The sequence below is a fragment of the Schistocerca cancellata genome, chromosome 2 (genome assembly GCF_023864275.1).
Source record: "Schistocerca cancellata isolate TAMUIC-IGC-003103 chromosome 2, iqSchCanc2.1, whole genome shotgun sequence".
Lineage (NCBI taxonomy): Eukaryota > Metazoa > Arthropoda > Insecta > Orthoptera > Acrididae > Schistocerca > Schistocerca cancellata.
In genome coordinates this window covers 705,722,074-705,741,144 of record NC_064627.1, presented here as the reverse complement: position 1 = coordinate 705,741,144, position 19,071 = coordinate 705,722,074, and the positions used below count along the sequence as shown (strand labels likewise).

At 38.7% G+C, this 19,071-nt stretch overlaps 1 protein-coding gene across 1 annotated transcript in view; it reads right to left on the bottom strand.

The window, feature by feature from the left end:
- LOC126162499 (T-cell activation inhibitor, mitochondrial-like) overlaps positions 1–19,071 on the bottom strand; it is a 318,261-nt gene that overhangs the window by 162,896 nt on the left and 136,294 nt on the right. Inside the window, exon 5 of the mRNA XM_049919047.1 lies at positions 11,848–12,068. Within this exon, the coding sequence (XP_049775004.1) occupies positions 11,848–12,068 (221 nt within the window). The remainder of the gene's footprint in view (positions 1–11,847; positions 12,069–19,071) is intronic.

Here is a 19,071-nt window from a genome sequence, read left to right as displayed (position 1 = left end):
AAAATTAAAACCATGTGGTCAGTTGTGAAGCAAGTGTCTGGTCAGCAGCACAAGGATGGCATTATAAAGTCAGTTCATAGTAAAAATATTTCTGTTACTGATAAATCAGATATATATACAGTATTGAACACTAATTTTCTTAGCATTGCTGGTGAATTAAATAAAAATTTAGTAAATTTAGTTTCTACAGGGAATCATATAACTTTCTTGGCAAATGCCTTTCTGAGTTTGATGTCTGAAATACACCTCTTTGATACAGACATGGGGGAGACTGAGTCAATAATTAAACCACTGAAGACTAAAGACTCTTATGGTTATGATGGAGTGCCTAGCAGAATATTAAAGTACTGTGCTGCACATGTTAGCCCTGTATTTAGTCATATTTGTAATTTTTCCTTTAGGAATGGGCAGTTTCCTAAATGATTAAAATACTCAGTAGTGAAGCCACTTTATAAAAAGGGAGAAAGGGATAATGTAGAGAATTTTAGACTTATTTCTATGCCATCAGTGTTTGCTAAAGTTATCAAAAAGGCTGTGTATACAAGGATAATTGATCATTTTATATCACACAATTTGCTATCAAATGTACAGATCGGCTTTAGAAGTCACTTAACAACTGAAAATGCTATACTCTCTTTTATTTGTGAGGTACTGGATGGGTTAAACAAAAGGTTTTGAACACAAGGCATATTTTTGATTTAACTAAGGTGTTTGATTGTGCTGATCACAAAATATTGCTCCATAAGTTGGATCATTATGGAATACAGGGAGTAGCTCACAATTGGTTCACCTCTTACTTTAGCAACAGACAGCAAAAGGTCATTATTCACAATGTTGAGAATGGCTGTGATATGGAGTCTGAGTGGGGTATGGTCAAATGAGATGTGCCCCAGGACATGATATGCCCTTTAGTATTACGGGTAACTCTAAAATATTTCTGTTTGCTGATGACACTAGCTTGGTAGTAAAGGATGTTGTGTGCAACACTGGCAAAGTTTCAAATAGTGCAGTTCATGACCTAAGTAGAAAATAAACTAACACCAAATCACAGTAAGACTCAGTTTTTACAATTTCTAACACACATTCAACAAAACCTGACATTTTAATTTTACAGAACGGGCATATGATCAGTGAAACTGAACAGTTCAACTTTCTAGGTGTTCAGATAGATAGTAAACTGTCGTGGAAAGCTCATGTTCAGGATCTTGTTCAAAGACTTTATGCTGCCATATTTACTATTTGTACGGTATCTGAAGTGGCTGATAGTTCAACATGAAAATTAGTCTACTTTGCTTATTTTCATTCGCTTATGTCATATGTCCCATTCTAAAATGATATTTTTGGCTCAGAAACAGGCAGTTCAGGCAATAAGTGGTCTAAGTTCATGAATCTCTTGTCAACCCCTGTTCATGATTGTGGGTATTTTGACATTGGCCTCTCTCTCTCTCTCTCTCTCTATATATATATATATATATATATATATATATATATATTCTCAGGCTTGTCTGAAATTTGTCTTGTTTTTAGGTATATTTTTCCTTCGTGGAATTTTATGACCATATATATATATATATATATATATATATATATATATATATATATATAATTTTTTTTCCACGTGGAATGTTTCCCTCTATTATATATATATATATATATATATATATCTAAAAAGAAAGATGATGAGACTTACCAAACAAAAGCGGTGGCAGGTCGATAGACACACAAGAAAAAAAAAACCACAAACATACACATAAAATTCTAGCTTTCGCAACCAACGGTTGCCTCGTCAGGAAAGAGGGAAGGAGAGGGAAAGACAAAAGGATTTGGGTTTTAAGGGAGAGGGTAAGGAGTCATTCCAATCCCGGGAGCGGAAAGACTTACCTTAGGGGGAAAAAAGGACAGGTACACACTCGCGCATACACACACATATCCATCAGCATATACACAGACACAACCAGACATTTGTAAATAAATATATATATATATATATATATATATATATATATATATATATATATATATATATATATAATAGAAGGAAACATTCCATGAAGGAAAAATATACCTAAAAACAAAGATGATGTGACTTACCAAATGAAAGTGCTGGCAGGTCGACAGACACACAAACGAACACAAACATACACACAAAATTCAAGCTTTCGCAACAAACTGTTGCCTCATCAGGAAAGAGGGAAGGAGAGGGAAAGACGAAAGGATGTGGGTTTTAAGGGAGAGGGTAAGGAGTCATTCCAGTCCCGGGAGCGGAAAGACTTACCTTATGGGGAAAAAAGGAAATATGTCTGCTTGTGTCTGTATATGTGTGGATGGATATGTGTGTGTGTGTGCGCGAGTGTATACCCGTCCTTTTTTCCCCATAAGGTAAGTCTTTCCGCTCCCGGGACTGGAATGACTCCTTACCCTCTCCCTTAAAACCCACATCCTTTCGACTTTCCCTCTCCTTCCCTCTTTCCTGATGAGGCAACAGTTTGTTGCGAAAGCTTGAATTTTGTGTGTATGTTTGTGTTCGTTTGTGTGTCTGTCGACCTGCCAGCACTTTCATTTGGTAAGTCACATCATCTTTGTTTTTAGGTGTGTGTATATATATATATATATATATATATATATATATATATATATATAAAAAGAAAGATGATGAGACTTACCAAACAAAAGCGCTGGCAGGTCGATAGACACACAAACATACACACAAAATTCTAGCTTTCGCAACAAACTGTTGCCTCATCAGGAAAGAGGGAAGGAGAGGGAAAGACGAAAGGATGTGGGTTTTAAGGGAGAGGGTAAGGAGTCATTCCAGTCCCGGGAGCGGAAAGACTTACCTTAGGGGGAAAAAAGGACGGGTATACACTCGCACACACACACACACACACACACACATATCCATCCGCATATACACAGACACAAGCAGACATTGTCTGTGTATATGCGGATGGATATGTGTGTGTGTGTGTGCGTGAGTGTATACCTGTCCTTTTTCCCCCTAAGGTAAGTCTTTCCGCTCCCGGGATTGGAATGACTCCTTACCCTCTCCCTTAAAACCCAAATCCTTTTGTCTTTCCCTCTCCTTCCCACTTTCCTGACGAAGCAACCATTGGTTGCGAAAGCTAGAATCTTGTGAGTATGTTTGTGTTTGTTTGTGTGTCTATCGACCTGCCAGCGCTTTTGTTTGGTAAGTCTCATCATCTTTCTTTTTAGATATATTTTTCCCACGTGGAGGTCCCTTCCCTACAGCCTAGGTCTTCGTGGCAAACGAATCTGCTCCAGTCTGGAATCCTTGAACCATTACACCAACAACCTGAAAACAGCTTTTGCATCCCGTAACTACCCTCCCGAACTGGTACAGAAGCAAATAACCAGAGCCACTTCCTCATCTCCTCAAACCCGGAACCTTCCACAGAAGAACCCCAAAAGTGCCCCACTTGTGACAGGATACTTTCCGGGACTGGATCAGATTCTGAATGTGGCTCTCCAGCAGGGATACGACTTCCTCAAATCCTGCCCTGAAATGAGATCCATCCTTCATGAAATCCTCCCCACTCCACCAAGAGTGTCTTTCCGCCATCCACCTAACCTTCGTAACCTCTTAGTTCATCCCTATGAAATCCCCAAACCACCTTCCCTACCCTTTGGCTCCTACCCCTGTAACCGCCCCCGGTGTAAAACCTGTCCCATGCACCCTCCCACCACCACCTATTCCAGTCCTGTAACCCGGAAGGTGTACACGATCAAAGGCAGAGCCACGTGTGGAAGCACCCACGTGATTTACCAACTGACCTGCCTACACTGTGATGCGTTCTATGTGGGAATGACCAGCAACAAACTGTCCATTCGCATGAATGGACGCAGGCAGACAGTGTTTGTTGGTAATGAGGATCATCCTGTGGCTAAACATGCCTTGGTGCACGGCCAGCACATCTTGGCACAGTGTTACACCGTCCGGGTTATCTGGATACTTCCCACTAACACCAACCCGTCAGAACTCCGGAGATGGGAACTTGCTCTTCAGCATATCCTCTCTTCTCGCTATCTGCCAGGCGTCAATCTCCGCTAATTTCTAATTTCAATTTGCCGCTGCTCATACCTCACCTGTCTTTCAACATCATCTTTGCCTCTGTACTTCCGCCCCGACTGACATCTCTGCCCAAACTCTTTGCCTTTACAAATGTCTGCTTGTGTCTGTGTATATGCGGATGGATATGTGTGTGTGTGCGAGTGTATACCTGTCCTTTTTTCCCCCTAAGGTAAGTCTTTCCGCTCCCGGGATTGGAATGACTCCTTACCCTCTCCCTTAAAACCCAAATCCTTTCGTCTTTCCCTCTCCTTCCCTCTTTCCTGATGAGGCAACAGTTTGTTGCGAAAGCTTGAATTTTGTGTGTATGTTTGTGTGTCTATCGACCTGCCAGCGCTTTTGTTTGGTAAGTCTCATCATCTTTCTTATATATATATATATATATATATATATATATATATATATATATATAAAAACAAAGATGATGTGACTTACCAAATGAAAGTGCTGGCAGGTCGACAGACACACAAACGAACACAAACATACACACAAAATTCAAGCTTTCGCAACAAACTGTTGCCTCATCAGGAAAGAGGGAAGGAGAGGGAAAGACGAAAGGATGTGGGTTTTAAGGGAGAGGGTAAGGAGTCATTCCAGTCCCGGGAGCGGAAAGACTTACCTTATGGGGAAAAAAGGACGGGTATACACTCGCACACACACACACACACACACACATATCCATCCACACATATACAGACACAAGCAGACATATTTTCACCACAACACCACTCCTTTAATACGTTTTTTCGAAATTTTATCGAAATTTTCCCGAATTTCTCCGTCCTTTAACGTGATTTAGCGGCAACACAACCTCCTAACCTTTTTGCACATCGCTGTCTACCAACCCAAGTTCACCACAGGATCAACTTAACCAACACTTTTTCGCCTTTTTTCATACCAGATCTCCAATTGCTTTCTAGTTCACCTTCATCTCTCCCCATATATTTCTATCTTTCTTTTTCATTTCAACCTCATGTTAAACTTTCCACCTTCTAATACCATGTCACCCTCACAACACCCCCACAACGACCCCATTAAGTTTTATTTACATTCCCTCCGCAAACATGCCTTCACCCTAGCCAGATTACGCTCACATATTTTATTCTCTCAGGCTTGTCTGACATTTGGCATAACCCCCAAAGGCCTCACACTTAAAGTTCCCATCTCTGGCTGCAACCCTTCTTTCCATCAGTCCCTATACCAGTTCCAAACTGAACAATCCATTGCCCTCACCCTCCTAATCCTTCACCTACACATCAACTCAGCCAATGAACACACCCGTCAACTCCTATCCTTAATAAAAGTCCTCAATCTTTCCTCTCCCACATCCACACCGGCTATTCAGAGCATCCTCCTACAGGCCAACCGCCAATTAGAACAGCATGCCACCCTTCACCTCAAAAAACTATCCAATCTCCTGGTTTCCCACCTCCGGAAAGGCAACTCACTCACCCTTCACAACCTTTCCAGCAAACCTCAACCACCTCTCATTGCACACAAACCCAGTCTCTCCCATCTACTCAATCTCCCACTTCCAGCTCCACTCCCTCCAAAACCTCAAAATTCCGATCAACACAATCTGGCACCACAACACCCTAATCCAGTAGTTAACCTTTCCTCCAAACCTCTCTCCCAATCCGAAACCTCTGTCCTATCCAAAGGCCTCACCTTCAGCCCCACTCCCAGATTCAACCAAACAGCCCTCGTCAAAGATCTACTATCCTACACTCGTACTCTCTGCTGGAAGTATCACTTTGCCACGAAGAAAAATGATCCTAATCCTACCCCTAATGATCCAACTCCCAAAGACACTATCCAAATTGAATCCTGCCTGGAACAGTTCCGTCCTCCGTCACAGCGGGACCCACCTCCTCTTCCTCAAAATCACCCTCTCCAAACCTTCCAGGAATTTCTGACTTCCAGCCTTGCCTCTCAATCCTTCTTAAAAAACCTTAATCCTACTCCCAACATCACCACTGCTGAGTCCCAGGCTATCCATGATCTGAAGGCTGACCGGTCCATCGTCATTCTTCCGGCAGACAAGGGTTCCACGACCGTGGTACTTGATCGTCGGGAGTATGTGGCTGAGGGACTGCGTCAGCTTTCAGACAACACCACATACAAAGTTTGCCAAGGTAATCCCATTCCTGATGTCCAGGCAGAGCTTCAAGGAATCCTCAGAACCTTAGGCCCCCTACAAAACCTTTCACCTGACTCCATCAACCTCCTGACCCCACCGACACCCCGCACCCCTACCTTCTACCTTCTTCCTAAAATTCACAAACCCAATCATCCCGGCCGCCCCATTGTAGCTGGTTACCAAGCCCCCACAGAACGTATCTCTGCCTACGTAGATCAACACCTTCAACCCATTACATGCAGTCTCCCATCCTTCATCAAAGACACCAACCACTTTCTCGAACGCCTGGAATCCTTACCCAATCCGTTACCCCCAGAAACCATCCTTGTAACCATTGATGCCACTTCCTTATACACAAATATCCCGCACGTCCAGGGCCTCGCTGCGATGGAGCACTTCCTTTCACGCCGATCACCTGCCACCCTACCTAAAACCTCTTTCCTCATTACCTTAGCCAGCTTCATCCTGACCCACAACTTCTTCACTTTTGAAAACCAGACATACCAACAATTAAAGGGAACAGCCATGGGTACCAGGATGGCCCCCTCGTACGCCAACCTATTCATGGGTCGCTTAGAGGAAGCCTTCTTGGTTACCCAGGCCTGCCAACCCAAAGTTTGGTACAGATTCATTGATGACATCTTCATGATCTGGACTCACAGTGAAGAAGAACTCCAGAATTTCCTCTCCAACCTCAACTCCTTTGGTTCCATCAGATTCACCTGGTCCTACTCCAAATCCCATGCCACTTTCCTTGATGTTGACCTTCACCTGTCCAATGGCCAGCTTCACACGTCCGTCCACATCAAACCCACCAACAAGCAACAGTACCTCCATTACGACAGCTGCCACCCATTCCACATCAAACGGTCCCTTCCCTACAGCCTAGGTCTTCGTGGCAAACGAATCTGCTCCAGTCCGGAATCCCTGAAGCATTACACCAACAACCTGACAACAGCTTTCGCATCCCGCAACTACCCTCCCGACCAAAAAATTTTCCTTCATGGAATGTTTCCTTCTATTATAACCATATATATATATATATATATATATATATATATATATATATATATATATATATATATAGAAAGATGATGAGACTTACCCAACAAAAGCGCTGGCAGGTCGATAGACACACAAATAAACACAAACATACACACAAAACTCTAGCTTTCGCAACCAACGGTTGCCTCATCAGGAAAGAGGGAAGGAGAAGGAAAGACAAAAGGATTGGGTTTTAAGGGAGAGGGTAAGGAGTCATTCCAATCCCGGGAGCGGAAAGACTTACCTTAGGGGGAAAAAAGGACAGGTTTACACTCGCACACACACACATATCCATCCACACATACACAGACACAAGCAGACATTTTCCCACGTGGAATGTTTCCCTCTATTATATATATATATATATATATATATATATATATATATATAGAGAGAGAGAGAGAGAGAGAGAGAGAGAGAGAGAGAGAGAGAGAGAGAGAGAGAGAGAGAGGGGGGGGGGGGGGGGGGGGGGAACATTCCACGTGGGAAAAAATATATCTAAAAAGAAAGATGATGAGACTTACCAAACAAAAGCGCTGGCAGGTCGATAGACACACAAACAAACACAAATTACAAAATTTGACGTGCTATGGATTAGAAGTGAAATTGGAGCAGGCACAAGCAAAAATATTTGGCAATGTGTGCAACTGAAGAACTACTATGTTAGCTCAAGGCTGATCTCAAACCTCTGGTTTCCAGGAATATTTTCAACTTTATTACTCATTTTGTGTCTAATGAAATAGAAATAATACAACACAGGCATTGGTGGAAAAATCACTCAACTCACCAGCATGTGTTGTGAACTAAACAAATACATCATTTCCTGATAGAGTTTAACATTCTGAATAGGGGGATAAATTATAACTTCCCAACAAAGATAAGTGATTAGGTGTACAAAACATTTATTGACAAAGAGAAAAGTGAATGTGAAATTGCAAAGGCACCCAAATTTGTACAAGCCAGTATGGTGGTTACCATGTGAAAGTATTTGTGTGCCAAAATAATGTCACTGTAACTAGAGCCAATAAGAGTAATATGTCAGTGTTAATTAATGATGATGAACACACTGCTAAAATAAAAATTAAAAAAATTTGAAGAAAATGATTTTGTAGAAGTAAAGAAATGTGCCCTACAGACTTTTGCCAATGAAATTAGAATGACCATTAACAACTCGAATGTACTGCTAAACTCAAACTCGAGAGAAGAAAGTCCATTAACGATCAAACCTAAAATGCCTTTCTTAAAAGCACAGATCAAGCTGCACAAAGATAATGCCCATATTCGTCCCACTATTGGTGCATGGAAGAGCCCAAACTATTACGTAAACAGGTTGTGTCAACCAAAGATTAAAGAACTTTACACATTTATCAAACCATATAGTTTAAAAAATAGTTAGGAAATGATTCAGGCCATAAAAGATATTGTTTTACCAGAAAATAGTACATTACTTACTTCTGACATAAATAGCCTATACACAAATGTATCCATTGAGGATTGTGTTTCAAATTTGTCTGCATTGCGAAAATCCAAATAACCATATATTACTGAATTACTTGAGCTTACAAAATTAACACTACCTTTTAATTATTTCTCTTTCAATCAAAAAAACATACTGTGAAAACAAGGGATTGACAATAGATTCAAGTCTCTCAGATACACTCTCAAAGATTTTCATGAACAATTTAGAAGGCAAATTTCTCCAAACCAATAGTGAACTGTGCAAAAAAATCTTGTTGTACGGGAGACATGTAGTCAACACTTTAAAATTCTTCAGTGGTAGTGTAGAATGAATTGTAGAGAAGGATGTTCCTTTAAATTCCTTGTGTGCTAAAGAACGTTTATGAAAGAACTGGAACAAAACAGTTCACTCAATTTTCTTGACCTAATGGTCTAGGTTCGAGCCTTGTACCCAACATCTTTTGCAATTCAATCACCTCTGACATAATTATTCCAGCAGATTCATTTTATCCGTGATCACAGCATGCTAAGTTTCAATTAGATCAGGAAGATAAGAATAGAGAAATTGGCATCATTATTCAGATATGCAAGGCGAATGGCTACAGGGAAAGTGATAATAGAAAGATGGGTGAAAAAGTGTTTAGGAAAATAGAAAATAAAAATCCTTTGTAGATTTAATACTAATAAAATATCTCTGCCATATTATGATTCATTACCTGAAAAAGTTACAAATGATTTCAGAAAACAGAACATACAGGTAGGTTTCCAGACAATAATAAGTTAGGGCAATTTCTACATCTCAGTTTGGAACACCCTAAATTAATTAACTGTAATGCAGGAGTACATACAATTAAATACAGTTCATGCAGCTGCTACTATATTTTGCAGACAAACAGAGAAATTGGAAAACAGTTTAGGGAACATGGCTACATAAGCAACAGCCCCTGGGAGCACATCTACAACAGCTTAACCATAAGCTAATAGAAATGGAAAAATAACTTACTGTATTGCACACTGAGAATAAGAGTAATAATTTAGATACATTAGAAGAGTTAGAAATTTACAATGACAAACATTAAACTCTTGCTAGTGTGATGAATGAACATCCAAAAAATACCTGGGACTGATTTTTTGGAATATTTGATGGATTGCTTCTCAGTCAAAATGAATAAGTTGCTTACTTTCCTGAATTACTTTGGAAACATATGATTTAACTCTCAATCGAAATGAATAAGGTGCTTACTTTACTGAGTCGCCTCAGGAACATACGATTTAATTCAATCTCTTTTTAAAGTTTCTTGTTCTTAGAGCCAAAATATCTTCATGAAATAATAAATCTATTACAGTGACCTGATGTGAGCAACATATTGCGCTTCGTAAAGTAAGTGATGTATGAACTTAATATGTGCTATGGTCTTATCTTAAAACACATATTTGTATATTAGACAAATAAGTTATTGCATGATGTGTAGGCATTTTTATACAGGATTTCTTCAACTTTTACTTTTACACTTATTTATAATGAATATAAACAATTTTATCCTGTAATGTTGTTCAGTATATTCCTTGTAAAAAATTGCCAGTGATCTGGATTGTGGACCACTGAATAATGTCAAGTTTTTGAATCATGTATACTAAGTTGTTTAATTGACCAGTACTTTCCACATAAGCCATTGAAAGAGATGGCACTCTGCAGACATACTGGGGTCCCAATGCCCTCTAACGGGTGCCATGTCTTCTTCTGCAGTGCAGACTGTTTGGCTTGACACTACAGTTCTAGCCTTATACCTGTAGGTTCTTTGTTGGCATTAAGTTTTTAATTGACAAAGCTTAAGATTCAATTGATGAAACATGACTGGTATGTCAAAGTTGTGTTGTACATATGTACTCTATGGTATGTATCAGAAGTTCACATTTTATTACTCCTTACTGTTCTGACTGACCATTAAAAGACTCTAGTAGTATCTACCATATACAAAAATAAATTTTGTTCATTTATCAGGCCATGATATGATGGGACAATCCACAAACACACCATGACAAGAAACAACAAAGAAATTCACAAAAACCAAGCGAATGTTTTTGAGTGACCTTACAGCATTTTAAAGCTTATTACATACTTACTGACTTAAATAGTTTTAAACATAATAGGTAATAGTGTGCTGCGACCTGCCAGTTGACTTCATTATTCAATTTCAACTTTCTTAACCAAATATCAATTATAAAATTGGCATAGCTCATTAAACAGAACCTGACATACCAATTTAACCACTTATCATTCTGTCAGCTGCCTAAGCATGTGGTTAAAAATACGTGTAATTCCAACTCTGATGAAACCTAGGGAGTTCTTTATCCCCTCTTGAAATTATGAAGCTGCATTTAATATTTTATTTAAAGAGAACAGGAAAGTTCATTTTGTCAGTGGTTTTTGTAGTACACAGGTATTTTGCTATAACTGTAAGAGCTGGTGAATTGAAAAATTTCTAATTTACATCATAATAGCATAATCAATACAGAATGTATGAACCTATAATTCTCTATTTTGGCCCCATGGTGAACTGTCCATCCATATTGCACTCAAACGATGTCCCCTTGTTCTTGTTGTTCAAGTTTCAAACATTAATGTTATCCTGTGAGCAGCTCCACTCAATCAAGCATCACCAGGCCTTTACACCATCACTTGTGGCACTATATGAGGCACTCTCAGTGCATTGCTTCAGAACAATGCAAGGCCAGAGCCACTACCTGTTTTGTAATACATCACCTATTTTGATATATGGTGTCTATTCTTTTGGACATATCCAAAAGAACACAAACCTTATGTGATTTACTGGCCATACAACCATGACAACCAAAGATCCACTCTTCTCTTTTTGCTCTACTCTTCTGTAATTGGAGCTGCCTGAGCTCTTATTATAACTACACATACACCAAGTAATATTACCACATCATCATCACTACCTCTAAACTTCTATTAATGCACACACATAACATTTTGAGATGAAATTTAAAAAGTCTGAATATAATAAGTGGGTACAGTACACTTAAACAGGAAAAACAAAAATTCTTAAGTAAAACCATAGTTCAAATCAGAACAAATACTGTATAAATATTCAACCTTGTAGAGAGCCAACAATTTCAGGATGGTTTCGTACCAACGCCTGGAAACTTTGCAAGCAACCACGAAAGTGTGTCACATTCCAGCCACAATCCCACAATATTGCTTTAAGGCCCAAAGATTTTCTTAATGTATCCTGTAGTCTTACAATTTCTGTCCTTACAGGCTTTCTAGCAGCCAGCTTCTCTCGAGCCACAGTTACATTTTCCTCCAGCCAGGACCTACAAAAATTTAAAAATTTGTACATTTTGTACACTGACAAGGAGAAGGGACAGGATGATAGGACATCAGTTAACACATCGAGGAATTACTTCCACGGTACCAGAGGGAGCTGTACAGGGCAAAATCTGTAGAGGAAGACAGAGACTGGAATACATCCAGCATATAATTGAGGATGTAGATTGCATGTGTTATTCTGAGATGGATAGGTTGGCACAGGAGAGGAATTCGTGGCGGGTCACATCACACCAGTCAGAAGACTGATGACCCGATGTATATTTTCCGAGTCATCAGTCTTCTGAGTGGTGTGATGTGACCTGCCACGAAATCCTCTCCTGTAGCAACCTCTTCATCTCAGAGCAGCACATGCAACCTACGTCCTCGATTATTTGCTGGATGTATTCCAATCTCTGTCTTCCTCTACAGATTTTGCCTCTACACTGTGTAACACACAGGCATTTAACTCACAACTGATAACAAGTCACTGCAAGCTGAAAATATTTACAGCAAAATCATAAACCATCACATGCAGCAATTCAAATTATACTGAAAGCACTATTAAGTTTGTCCATAATTAAAAATGAGCAAAACTATCTTAGCTTGTTCTGAAGGACTGAAGCAACCATTATGTAATTTATTAACTAAACACACCATCTTCCAGAAAGCTGTATGACTTAACATATACATGAATAAAATAACGAGACCGTAGATAAACACAAAATCAGCACTTAGCAGTACAAGTGCAGGAAACAGCTGTCTGCAGTTTGTAGACCCTGTGGATTACTGAGATCTGTCACTTACTTTATTATTAAGAGAAAGTTCAAATTTCCAAAACAGTAAAGTGATTAGGTCACAAACAGTAAGGTTGCGGATGTAAACAGATGGCTGTACTCTTAGCACTCACATTCTCTAAAGTCAGGGACCAACAAAATGTAACCAATTAATGTTGAAACCTGTTTTTTGTGAGTTTACAATACACTCTAAATGGAGCAATGGAAAATAGGAAATGGAGAAATTTTCTATGAATATAAAAATAATGCATCTCATTCACACCATGTTTAAAAAATATTGGGAGAATTCTTCAAGCTAGATTTTGTGTGTATGTTTGTGTTTGTTTGTGTGTCTATCGACCTGCCAGCGCTTTTGTTTGGTAAGTCTCATCATCTTTCTTTTTAAATATATTTTTCCCACGTGGAACGTTTCCCTCTATTATATTCATATCATGATAGCATTTCCTTGATGTCAGAAGAAATTCTAAGTGTGGGGGAAATTTTTGTAACCATACCAAACATTTCTTCTGTGTAAATATTGTATTACAAGTAAGACTGACAAACCATGCTACTAAGAGTGTAATGCAGACCTGATTTCATTTATACATACTCTTCAAGAAAAATAGGAATAGTCTGAGAGAAGTGGCTTCTGGTGCACAAATAAAGCCAAATTGGAAACGTTATTTAGGACCAAGGGGGTTGAGCAATGCTTTTCATCATGAGTTCAAGTAAACTCGACTGCATTACGGGACTACTAATCAAAGAGCAGTAGCAATGCTACAAGAGGAACATTATGCATCATGGAGAAAATTAATGTTAAAGTCCTGAGAGCATACAATGGGAGAAGAGATGGGCAATGTATTACTCCTGTGAAACCTCACTGCATGACTACAATCAGAAAATGAGGGTATTAGAGCATATGTGGAGGTGTATGACTAGCATCATTCCCACACTCCATTTGCAAATGGGACAGAAAGGTGGGAAAATGGCAATGGTGCCACAATTATGCTCCACTTGCAGAGTTTAGATGTAGATGTAGTTTTTTGAGGTCACAGTTTTGGTTGATCTGCTCTCTAAGATCTTCAGAAATACTAGATAATACGGCAAATATTGTACTACTTGTCAGTAATATAAGGTGTAGCTAAATAATTACACGAGAAAATAAAAAATGAGAGTAAAGTTAGACAAGTGATGGTACTGTTGATACTGGCATTCATACCCATGATACTAAAGTCTTTATATGCATAAAGTAATATACCAGAATTTAAAATATAGCTTTTCCCTAAAGAGCAGAGAAGTCACTGAACACAGTAACAATCTCTTCTGTTCTCCTTAATAACACAACCATACAGCATTTCTCTTATTCTGAAGGCAGCTGAATCTCCACAGAGTCACTCATTTGCCCACTATTTTGGAACAACTCTTTTCACTCACCAGAGGTCAGCCTGGACAGAACACTGTACAATGGAAGCCTAACTGGCCCTGTGAATGTTTGTTATACAGCATCCAACTCATCTTGCTGAGCACCCATGTCTATAGCTTACTTTCAGACACTGTCCTGTCCAGTACATGAAACTATATTGGAAGGTCACAAATGAAGTAAAAATCATTGAGCACTCACCACTGTGTAGAATAGTCATTGAGGATGAAGAGTGTATAGATGGATTGAAAGCTCAGCATTAACACAAACTTTTTCCAATACTTAAGTGCATGCTCTGCTGAGTTCATTACAAATCACTTTGCTGATAATAAGGTCAGCTCCTGGAGCAGCTGGTACCTGAGTCCCCAGAAGAAACTGTACGCACCAAATTTCTACATAAGATGTATGTTTGGGGGTTTGTAATGAGTTCAGTGACAGCCACTTGATCTAAACATTCATACAGTTGCTTGTGAAGGTCATGGTTATCCTATAATGCACATGAATTGATACATGACTGACTGTATGGTTGTGCTGCGTGGGAAAGGATATAACCTTTTAGCACTATGGCACCAGTGGCAAAAATATTCCTCCACATGAAATCTGAATTCACTGACATTCTACAGTAGTACCAAATCAATCTTACAGCTGAACTTTCCTCTTTCTTCTTCAATCTTTTTTACCCTGGTGAGGCCTTTGGAGCAGAAGAGGAGGGGAATGGGGTAAGTACTTAAGAGACTTGTTAATTCCCTGAGGAACTGATGTTAAGTCTCCCCCGACCCAGGGTTCTGGGTGACTTTTCCAAACTCTACTCCTTTTTCTAAACTCACCAGCCCTTTTCCTTCACCCCTCTACCTTCTCCTTCAACCCTTCTGCTGTAAGGAGTCACTGGCTCTGAAAGCTTGCAAGCTGTAATATCTTTCTTGTGTGTGTTCTCCTGCTGCCTCCTGGTGAGTAGATTTTTAATCTATCCACTTACACTGTATCTTCAAAAATTGATTATTTTCATGAATACTAATTTTTGTAGTTCCTACATAGACCTGATTACAAAAATTTTATTACTCATGAGTTTGATTTAATCACTTTCTTTGTGTGTTTCTAATAACAACTTCAATTTTTACTCCATTTTGTCCAGAACTCTGGGAAAAACTGTTAAAACTACAATCATTAACATGCTAGAATTTTATTTATAAACTGAGATGTTTATTTCACTTTTGAGTATCTTCACCACTGATAGCTATTTTATTGAAATGTGATCAACCATCATAATTAGCACGACAAGTGTAAGTCAAATAGAACTATGGGTTATGCAAAATGGATTCCCTTGGTAGAGTTGAAAGAGGAAGTGTGGAATGAGATATGGCACAGGAGACTTGGTATGGATTTTCACATCTGTGCAGAAAGTGGCACTATCAGAAAATATATATGTTGCACATGTTGCTGGGTGCAATCTGATCTTTGCAGCCAAGATCTTGCATTGAAAAATTTATTATTTGCTCAGTGACCAGTTTCAACATATCTAGCTGTCATCTTTGGGTATTCTGTAGTATTACAAGGTGAATCCAGAAAGTAAGTTTCCTCATTTTTTTAAAAAAGACAACATAGTTACAGGAAAAACTTTATTGACAACAGTTACAGCAATTTTTGAGCTATTTTTCAACAGTCATTGAAAGAAATGAGACATCTGCCTTGCCATATCGTGGGATCAATTTCTATAATCCTGAGACGTAGAAGTATCCTGTCTGTGAATGGAACCAGTCTGTGACGGTCAGCTTCAGCTCTTCATCATCGTCAAAACACTAGCCAGAGGACAGGAATTTCTTGAGGTCCAAGAAAAGATGGAAACTAGGGGGAGCAAGAACAGGACTGTATGGTGGATGATCAAACAGTTCCCAGCAAAATTATTGCAAAACAGCTGCTGTGCGCCAAGCCATATGAGGAAGAGCATTGTCACAGAGCAGCACAACACCTGCAGTAAGCATTCCATGCCTCTTGTTCTGAATAGCAAAGTCACATCACTTTCTGCACCGACACTTATCCGTTCGGATTTTGTCTTGACCAGAGGTCCACTGTGATGTCAATGCATTGACTGCAGCTTGATTTCCAGTGTCAAATGAGAAATCCATGTCTCATGCCCATAACAATTCTGTTGAGGAACTCCTCACCGTCAGCATGATACCACTACAGAAATGTCAGCGGTGCTTCAAAGCATTTTGTTTTGTGCTCAGGTATCAGGTTTTTCAGCACCCATCTGGCACACAATTTCTTGAACATCAGGTGCTTAGCAGCAATTTCCTCCTACAAGGATCACAATATATGTGGAAAATGGCTGCTGAGCTGCGTAATGATCATGAAGCTATGTTTCTCGAAGATGTGCTTTACGAGTGGATCACTGTTTCTTCAGGAGAGGGAACAATGCTGCAAGCTGTGTGCATGCAATGTAGTGTAGTGTAGTGATTAGCATTGCTGGCTGGCACGTTGCAGGTTGCCAGTTCAAACTCAACCATCATTAATTATTTGTTATTTAGCAATCACATTTCTAGAAGGTTCTTGAAATATCTTAAGCTTGTAATGTTAGCACATTCTAGAATAGTCAATATTTGTATAAATAGCTGCACTCTCTGACCAGGAGATCAGTTTTGGCTGTATATTTGTGTCAGTGACAAACATGTTTTCAATTCTACGTATTTTACTTTACTGATGACCATGCCTTTGCATTTGTACTTGATTGTTGTTTGATGTGACAGCATTCCTGTCTCCTGTTTCAGTCAATCATACCATAACACTCCATTTGAAACTAAAAACAATCATAGGTTCTTTCAATTTACTCACATGCCATCTCCTCAGTTTTAACTTTCTGTTAATTTTCCAGTTTTAATCTGCAACTCATAAGGAGCAAATGATGGCCAAAGTCCACATGTGTCCCTGGAAATGTTTTGTACTTAATAATCCAGTTCTAAAATCTTTGTCTTACCATTACATAACCTGTATGAAACATTCTGGCATCTCCAGATCTCTTCTATACATACAACCTTCTTTCATGATTCTAACTCACATGTTTACAAAGATTAAATGGAGCTCTATGCAAAATCTGCTAGGTCCATCTCATTCTTTTCACACAGTCCATGTTTTATTATTTTTCTTTCTCTTCCTTTTCCTACAATCACATTCCAAGCCCCCCATCACAACTAAATCTTCACCTGCCTTAATAACCTGAATTATTTCTTTTGACTCATCAGAAACTTTCACTCTCTTCATTATCTGGGAACTACCAGGCATGTATACTGGTACTGATGTGGTGAGTGTGGACTTTGTGTATGTCTTGGCTATGATAATGTATTCAGTTACTGTTCACAGTAATTCATTTGCATGCCCACTTTTATTACACATTATTAGACCTACTCCTGCATTAGCCATATTAGGTTATGTGCAGAAAATCTTCTTGTAATTTAACCAGAAATTCTTTTCTTCCTTCTTCACTAATTCACATAATGTACCTTTAACTTATCCATTTTTCTTTTAAAGTTCTGCAGCCTACTTACACAGTTAAGGAATCTAACATAAAAACTGAGACCTGAATGCTAGATTTGTTTTTGCTTTGGATGAAAATGTTCTCCAGGGTAGGCCCCATTAGGAGATCCAAATGGGGTTATACATTTTACCTCCAGAATATTTTATCTCAGAGGGCGCCATCAGTAAATTTGTAATCTTCATTCTAAATGGATTCTGGAACATAAACAACCTGTTTGAAACGTATCCACAAGCTAGAATCACAACAATTGACTTTCTGGAAATTATTCTTTCAGAAAAAAATATCATCGTCATTTGCCTAATTGATCAGTGGCTATACATTCTATAACAGTTTTAAATAAAATAGAAAATTTTAGGGTGTGTAGAATTATGATGGCAGAATATTATCATCATCTCAATATACAGGATTCCAGGTAGTGATGTAACCAAACTATATTTACGTAAATTCCAGTGCCTCCTACATAAACTCACAAAAAAAGAAAAAATGTAACTTCTGATGATTTTAACACAGATACAATGAGGAAAACAAGCAGGTCAACTAGATTTATTGACTTAAATCAAGACTCTGGTTTTAACCTAAATTTCACTGATTTTAGCAGGGTAAATGAGTGAACAGCAACATGCAGAGACAATACTTTAATAAATTACACATTTAATAACATTGCTGAATTCTCTTTGAACTTAGAAATGTCATACCTTGATGCTTATCAAATTACTGAAAATAAAGAAAATGGAAGAAGAAATTTTCATGAAAAGATATTTCAGTAATGAAAACAATCACAATGTTCTTCTCAAATGGGACTTCTACAGATTTCACAGTCACAGACTACAGGAGATTAGAGTACATATTAAAAAAGCTATTTCAATAAGCACATGTAAAAAAGATTGGTCTGGTTGATTGTTTGTCAATGAAGATTTTATACCACTGCCATCAACACGTTCCAGTCAGCAATCTAGATACCCAGTCAAACTGTGAAGCTTTTGTCAATTGCAAAGAACTACTCAAGTTATGAAGTACATACCATCAACAACCATAAGAATTCTAGGTGATCAAGGAAAACATTGGATATCCGTGTTTCATCAACAGCCGCAACTCACACCTAGATGAACATTCATGTGAACAGCTGAAACAATCCAGGATATGTACAGTTCTTGTGCAAATACTGAAAGATACTGTAAAGTTGGTAGCTTATGCTTCCAGAGTTCTCTCCAAGTCCAAGATGAACTGAGTGTTTTGCAGTTGTTTGGGTCATCAACACAATACAACAATATTTATTCACTGTTATG